This window comes from Rhinopithecus bieti, unplaced genomic scaffold (genome assembly GCF_001698545.2).
Source record: "Rhinopithecus bieti isolate Rb0 unplaced genomic scaffold, ASM169854v2 scaffold_66760, whole genome shotgun sequence".
Taxonomy (NCBI): Eukaryota; Metazoa; Chordata; class Mammalia; order Primates; family Cercopithecidae; genus Rhinopithecus; species Rhinopithecus bieti.
The window spans coordinates 10,808-19,028 of NW_016825062.1; the positions used below are offsets into that span (position 1 = coordinate 10,808).

General features: G+C 45.3%; 1 protein-coding gene across 1 annotated transcript in view; it reads left to right on the plus strand.

Moving 5' to 3' along the window:
- The first annotated feature begins 2,860 nt into the window (after positions 1–2,860).
- The window catches only part of TBX22 (T-box transcription factor 22), an 11,031-nt gene continuing 5,670 nt past the window's right edge, over positions 2,861–8,221 (plus strand). The window contains exons 1-6 of the mRNA XM_017862776.1: positions 2,861–3,035; positions 3,661–3,841; positions 4,659–4,760; positions 6,199–6,373; positions 7,321–7,485; positions 7,872–7,936. Of these exons, the coding sequence (XP_017718265.1) occupies positions 2,861–3,035; positions 3,661–3,841; positions 4,659–4,760; positions 6,199–6,373; positions 7,321–7,485; positions 7,872–7,936 (863 nt within the window). The remainder of the gene's footprint in view (positions 3,036–3,660; positions 3,842–4,658; positions 4,761–6,198; positions 6,374–7,320; positions 7,486–7,871; positions 7,937–8,221) is intronic.

Genomic DNA, 8,221 nt, shown 5'->3' on the forward strand with positions numbered 1-8,221 from the left:
ACGGGGAGTGGACAATTCAAAACCAACATTTTACTGTAAGGATTTTCCTATTATCAAACTTAAAAAACATATTCTTCTTTCTATTGTGGGCCCCTGTGGGTCTCAGAAATCTCCACATGTTTTGCTGCCCCTCCATTGTTGAAGAGTCTCTTATAAAGGTTTATGGGTGTTCATGGATGAAATATAGAGATGTCCCAAAGAGACTTCCAGGTGTGGAGAATGAATTGCTGGCATTAGTATATGCGCCTCAGACCCCCAATACCTGACAACCCAGTGCTTCAGCAGCTGACCAGATTGCAAAGTTAGTTATGAGATAATGCAATATTTTCCCCCTCAGATACAAGTTAACAGGAACTAACTATACTTTAGTCTATTACATACAAGGGAGAGCTTAGCTACATATCTCCCAGTGATGTCAACAGATATATACAGAAATGGGAATGGAAAAAGTTCAGATTAAAAAATAAAAAATTCTGGATGACTAAATTACATGCATGTAATAAATATTAAGAAAGAAGTTTCTTCTGAGAAATAAACTTACACCCAAGATATGCTATTTTCTCAATTTCAAAATATCACATCATATGTTAGGTAGTCTAAAATACTAGCACAGACATTGCAACAAACATCTTTTGCCTTATTTTACAAAATCTATTTAAAATAAGATACCAAGCAAAGTTGTCCCTTTCTATACAAGGTAATGTCCTGCCTTTTAACAATAAAGTGAGCTAAGGTTAAAGGCAAGAAAATGCCTGTATTAGGAGATACTAACACAAATATTACATGGTAAATTGCACTCCAAAATTAACAAATAAACTCGACTTTTCTGTTTTTGAGTTGTGTATTTTAGCTAAGAACATGCAATAAATAAAATATAGATAGATAGATAGATAGATAGATAGATAGATAGAAGATGATATATCTTCTGAGTAAGAGGAAATGAACAAACACTCTCCTCCCACTTTAATGGGTGCAAAAAGAAACAAATGCTCTTAAGAGATGTGGCAAAGATCACATGCAGATGTGGCTGTTTTCCAGCCCAAGTTCCTTATAGAAAAGTGGCCTTCCCCTGTGAGGTTCACTTTGCCTGTCTAGAATAGGAACAGTGTCTTTCTCAATTCTGCATGGTGAGCAGTGGATAACTAATGATTGAGCCAAACCCTTCAGCAGCATCCAAGCTGTAACTAACCCTTTGCCATACTGAGATTTTTAGAGTGTTTAAAGTCATACCCAGTTGCCTGAAGGTCTCCTCCCTATGGCCGAATATCCCCCTGCCACCACCACTACCACTGCCATCACAGTGGCAGGGCACATTTGTACCTAAGTAGCTGAAATTAAAAGGACACACAGGTCTTTTACTCCCAGATTCCAGTATTGGCACATATTATAAGTTATTTCAAGTTGCATCTTATTTTAAATGAACTTGGATTGGCTTTACATGCCCTTTTTACAAATGTGTCAGAGGTGAATAATATAATTTTCTGGAAAAATACAAATGTCATTAGTTAAGATGCAACCTGCAAAAGAATCCAGGGGCACTTGATTTCTTATTTCTGATGAAAACTAGGTGACCAAGTCATGTGCACACAGGCAGACATCTCATATCTGCACACATAAACGTGCTCTTTGGATGTCGTAGACAAGTCTCTTCCCGAAAAAAAAAAAAAAAAAAAAAAAAAAGAAACTTGTATATTCATTTTAAGGAAAAGTAAAATCCAGCCCAAGAATATACTCCAGGAGACACTGGAATCAATCACTTAATCCGAACATTTTGAGTTGTGCACATTCTTGGGAGCAAAGGCCCTTTTGTTGCCCTGCTGGTGGCCCTGGAGTTTTTAGACTATGTTTGCTGATTAAGTCCTGTGAGAAAAAAACAAAGGCTATGTATAGGAATATTGGGCTCCAGCAGAGGCAGGGCTTGAAGATCCAAGTTTTCTCTGATGTTTGACAGTGGCAACTGGGAGACTCCTGCCTATCCTCACTTCACTACCAGAAGAGAGAGGATAAACTGGCACAACAGCTGCTCACCTAGTTTGAGACTCCACCTGCAGAGCCAACTGGCCCCAAAAGCTTGTGCTCCTTTCTGTTTCCCAGTGCCTTCACTGGAGAGCAAAAGACCCTGATACATCTCTCTGGATCTGCTTAAAGTGGCCTCTCCTGGGCAATTATTTCGCATGTCTTTGAGTTTTATAATTTAATGTAAAATCGTAACCTGTGTCTCCCTTTTCTCCTCTCTCTACCTCCCTATCTATAGCTTTTTTTCCAACAAGCCCCTAAACCCCCCTCCCTGTTAGACTCTGAAGTGTCACTCACTGTGTTTTTTATGCTTCCAATAGTTTCCAAAACAAACAGTGGAGGCAGTGACCGGCTGGGTATTCACTGGATGCAACAGTAACTCCCAATCCCAGCAACCTGAGCCGCCATTGGCGGCAGGTCTGCTCCCTAAAAGGCGGGCACTTGCCAATCTCTGTGCTCTGCCAGGTCCTGGAATCGGGGATTTGAGGACTAATGGTCTGCACATGTCCACTGGGAGGAAGGGAGACTAGACTTTGAAGGACATATACACTAGTTTGATCTTCCTCTCCTTTCCTTTTGTCTATTCAAACAAAACTATATATGTATATATAAAATTACACACACACACACACATACACATACACACAAAATTGATTTATTTGAATACAGATCCAGAAATCGTTTTCAGATTTGGGTTTTGGGTTTTGGGTTTGGTTTTGTTTTGTTTTTCCTACTTTCCCTCCTTCCTTTACCCTCTGTGCCCTCCGCCTGTGTCTCCCCCTCCCTCCCTAACCCAGTTCAGGTTGAAACTTTGCTGCAAAGAATCCCTTCACCCCCTCCAGGGATGGCTCTGAGCTCTCGGGCGCGTGCCTTCTCCGTGGAAGCCTTGGTGGGGAGACCCAGCAAAAGAAAATTCCAGGACCCAATACAGGAGGGGCAGCCTGAGCTGCAGGAGAAAAAGGGCGGAGAGGAAGAGGAGGAGAGAAGGAGCAGCGCTGCAGGGAAGAGCGAGCCGCTTGGTAAGTATTCCCATTGCCCTGAGCCGGTTGCCTGAGCTTACTGGTTCCGCATCTCTCCGCCTGGCTCGCGTCCCGACACAGCCAGAGCCACATTAGGAGCCGCGGGACACCTCGACCACCCGGTGAAGGGGAAGTTTCAGCGCCTCCGAATCCATCCCGGAATACAGCAGTTTCTTTGCGGTAAAGGGGAGGGTCCCTACATGATTGTGAAGTGAGTCTCTCCTACATCCTCCTCCTACCTTCGCGGGAAGCTCTCAGAGTCAGCGGGTGGCTGTCGTATCCCGGGATAGGAAGCAGGGCGAGTTCCCAAATTCCGAGGGCATCCAGTCTGGGTTACCAACGTCTCCAGGAGAGTGAGGATTGGCAAATCTGAAGAAAAGGAAAAAAAAAAAAAAAGAAAAGAAAAGGCGGGCGGGTGGGGTGTGGTAGCGGGGCTGCACCTTTCACGGCCCCTCTTTCTCCATTAAGCGGACACAGAGGGTGTTATGCGGCGCTTGGGGAATCTGTCGCCAAAGTTCCTAGGGAAGGTACAAGGCCTGTCTGCTCCAAGACAGGCACCAGCGAGAAGTGGGCATGTGAACTGTGACGCTGTCTTAAACCCTGAGCGCGTTTCTGTGTCCAGCAGAAAAACAACCTAAGACAGAGTCCTCAACAACTGCTTCCTCTGGCCGCGGCAGCGACAGCGGCGATGGCAACAGCTCTGAAAACCTGGAAGAGAAAGATATTCAAATGGAGCTTCAAGGATCTGAACTGTGGAAGAGATTCCATGACATCGGGACTGAGATGATCATTACTAAAGCGGGCAGGTTCGGTTCTGCCCAAGCTGTTCACACGGGTCGCACACATTAGGCACTTAATTTACTGCTCTGGTAAGATGAGGAGTCTCCAGTTTCATGCTCTGGTACTCCTCTGTTCCTTTTCCCCAACTCCCTGACATACAGTAGAGAGCCATAGCCCCTCAACTGATAGGGCTCAGACTTACCTGGCCCCATGTAAGTGGCTCACGCTTCCTTTCCTGTACACTATGACTCCAATAACTCACTTTCCCGTCTCCTGCCTGTGTAGTATAAGACAAAAATCAGACTTTGGTCTTAGACTGTGGCCAGACCTCTCAGTTAAGGCCTCTAAGATAACCATGGACAATATTCCATGTCACAATTCCTCGCGCCCGCCAGACCTGGCCCAGGTTATTTTGAGGTGAGCCATTCCCATAGCCACCTTTTGGCATGGGACAGCCACTTCACTGCAGCTATTTTGTGAGTCTTACAAATTTCAGCCTTCCACAAATCTGCTTCACAGGAAGTACCCTTGAAAAGGAGGTTGGGACATAGCTTTTTCTCTCACACTTTCTCTTCTATAGCTTTTTATTATGGTTGGGGAGGGACATGAACAAAGCTTTGTGATAATAATATTCTGCTCCACTTAGAAATTCCATACTTGTCCAGTCAAGTATACAACCAACCATCTTTCCTCATGTAGCAAATGCTATTCCTTGCTAATCTGAAATGGGAAGGGTATTGTGAATCCCTTCACTTTTTACTGGAGTCAGCATTTGTCCAGAACCACTCCCTCTTCCAAACATTGTAAAAGCTCTTGTGTCAGTCCTTATTTTCTTTCTTACAGGCGGATGTTCCCCTCTGTTCGGGTCAAAGTGAAAGGATTGGATCCAGGGAAGCAGTACTATGTGGCCATTGATGTAGTGCCAGTGGATTCCAAACGCTATAGGTAATGGGCCCCATAGGATGGTACTCCATGCCCAGGCTAGGGCCAGGGATTTGAACCTTCAGACCTGCAACCTAACAGCGCAACTTTGAAAACTCTAGCATGGGGAGTGGTGGTGAGGGATTGCTCTCCTGTGGGCTTTGGGAGTTGAATTTTCTTTTCAAACTGGGTTTCCCAGTGAAAGAAGAGAAGGCTTCTTCCTCTTTTCTGCCCCCATCCTTTCTTGGAATGCAGTGAATTTAGGGCACTAATTAGAGCTTCAAATGTACCCCAAGCTTCTCCCTACCCACTGCTCTGGCCTTGGTTGTGTAAACTGCAGAGGGTGTGGGCTCTGGTGGCCAGAAGGGAAGCGGATTGAAGGAATTGTGGGAGAAATCCACAGGCTCTATGGGAGCCTGGGTTTCTGGGGACACACTGGGCTCTGAGCTGTGCTGCTTTGGCAGCAGGAGCCCAGAAGGATGATCAATTTGCCACTCAAGGTCAGTCAAGCAGTTCCTGTGTCTAGGCCTGCCTTTTGGTCCATCTTTAATCTTTCCCCTGAAGCAATGTCTGTGTCTTAGAGAGTACAAGTATCATTTTCCCTTTATTTAAGCCCTCAACCTACAGCAGGCTGAAAGTGGCCCAATTGTTCTAAAGCCAAAAAGCCCTTGTGGGATACATCCCAGACACACCAGCTTGCCAACACTTTGACTCAGGGGCTTGGGGTCCAGTTCATGGTTGGAGGGGTGGGGAGGTGACAGCTGTTTATACTAGGGCTGTGAGCATTTGACACAGAGGCGGGTCCCTGGTCCTCCAATGAGACAGCCCACCTCAAAACCAGAGCTAGCTTTGAAAGCAAGGAGAAGGCTCAGCTCAGAGGACTGCTGGGGCTGCAGTATGAAAACAGCAGAAAAAACTATTTGCTTCTCAAGTTGCAGCTGGCATGGGAATAGGACCAAAACTGGGAAGTTGAGATTGGAAACAGTGTGAAAATCGGCCAGAGGCTGTGCAAGACTGTGTTCCTAAGAGTTTTCTTGATGTGAATCCTTATTGGCAAAAGGGTTTCCATGAGGACTGGTGACAGTAGGCTAGACAGAAATACTTGTCAGCCCTCCACTTCTTCCCAGACTCTTCACACCCAAAGCTAGTGAATTTTTCCATTATCTCTGTGAGATAAAACGGGTTAGATCAATTTCTGTGGTGGTTTTTGTGAGAAAATACAAACCAGACTTAGAAATCTCATGACATTTTACCTGCCCTGCACTTCATTGCATTTTGATGACCTATGCTTATTTACAGTTTATTTTTTGCCCCTAAATGCTTGTTAGAAATTAAGTTGAATCTTCTGCTTACTTGCCCTTGGGATCACTGGGCTAATCTGGATCGAAATCCTTGGGAACAGAACACAACAGCTCCCAGCTTTGGCCTGCTGCACCTAGTGCCACAGCATGTGTTTTTTCAGGTATGTGTATCACAGCTCACAGTGGATGGTAGCCGGGAATACGGATCATTTGTGCATCATTCCTAGATTCTATGTTCACCCGGACTCACCCTGCTCAGGAGAGACCTGGATGCGGCAGATCATCAGCTTTGATCGCATGAAACTCACCAACAATGAGATGGATGACAAAGGCCATGTACGTGAGCAAAATCCTTTACCCTGAGTAGGGAGGTGCCAAGGCTCCTGCCCACTGATCACCCTGGAGAGGCCAAGGAGGCTTTTTGCAGATGCACATGTTGTGTTTTTTAGGAACTGTCCAAGCCCTGCACCTGTAAGTAAAGTAGCCAATTTAGGGCTCCTGAAACGTTTGTTTGGCATCTGAGAGTGCTGGCAACTGGGGATGGTGAATATAAGGAGTTTGAGGACAGAAAGAGACCTGTTTAAGCCAGAATGCCTGGTCTAGGAGAGTAGGAGGGAACCATTCAGGGAGTTCTCAGGCACCATAGCCTCCTGGGCAATCACTGTGATCTCTGATTGCCTTCCTATAGTCCACGCAGTTGGAATGGGCACCCAGTGTATTGTATGGTGTGGTGGAAGGATACAAGTGGGGGAATGTCAGACTGCAGCCTGGAAACCTCCCCAACAACCTACCCTCATAGGTCCTATTGATCTTGCACATTGTAACTAGGTGCACCCCTGCTTCTGCCCTCCCCAGTCTGGCACTGTGTCAGCTACAAAAGGAAAGACGGAAGCTCCCAAGATTAGGAGGTAGGGTATGCCAGAAGGTTACCCACCATGTCCAAGCCCATCAGTTACTGCCATGAGAACCTGTAGCAGGCTAGCAGATCGCAGTGCCACTTCCACACCAGATGGTCGCCAATGTTTGAAGCAGGAGAAGGCCTCAATCTGGAAATGGAATCACTGCTGACGGGTGCCGCTGAAGTGCCTTTCTCTGGAAATGTTTTTAGCTCGGAGCACCTCCCTCGGAGTGCCTCTGTTGGAGGCCAAATGGCATAACAAAGTAGTTACCTAAGCCTCATCATTGCCTTTTTGTGTGCACGTGGTGGAGGTGGTCAGGAGAGAGAACTAGGGTTGGGGACTGGAAGCCAGTTCTTCTAACAGCATTGGTCATTTCTCCTCCAGATTATTCTGCAATCCATGCATAAGTACAAACCCCGAGTGCACGTGATAGAGCAAGACAGCAGTGTTGACTTGTCCCAGCTTCAGTCCTTGCCCACTGAAGGGGTTAAAACATTCTCCTTTAAAGAAACTGAGTTCACCACAGTAACGGCTTACCAAAACCAACAGGTAAAGCTGGTCATGTCTCAGGCAAATGGAAATGGCTCCAGAGGGACCTTGGGATAGAGGCATAGAGGCTAACTGCAATCAGTTGCATTTTCCACAATTCTAAATAAAAATCATAGTTTTATTGAATTGTCATCCATGCAAATTTGATAATGAATTGTGTAAATCTTATGTGAGAAGGCAACTCCAGAATGTAATTTATAAAAGTAATGATTTATAAATAGGAGCTAACCATTCTAAATATGACTTGCAATATGGTTACATTTATTTAAATTGTCATATTACATGTTGCAACATCTGTTCTGGTGGTTGTAACCACTATAAGCAACGGTGACAGTGTTCTCACTGAAAGCAATGATATTATCTTTCTCTCTCTATTGAATCCATAGATTACGAAACTAAAAATAGAAAGAAATCCTTTTGCTAAAGGATTTAGAGATACTGGAAGAAACAGGTAAGCAGCATAGCAATGACATCTAATATTTATGTAGCTAGCTATTTTCACAAGTTTTTTTTTTTTTTTCTGAGATGGAGTCTTACTCTGCTGTCCAGGCTGGAGTGCAATGGCGTGATCTCAGCTCACTGCAACCTCCACCTCCGGGGTTCAAGTGATTCACTTGCCTCAGCCTCCCAAGTAGCTGGGATTACAGACGCGCGCCAACAGGCCCAGCTATTTTAGTAGAGACGGGGGTTTCACCATGTTGGTCAGGCTGGTCCTGAACTCCTGACCTCGTGAACC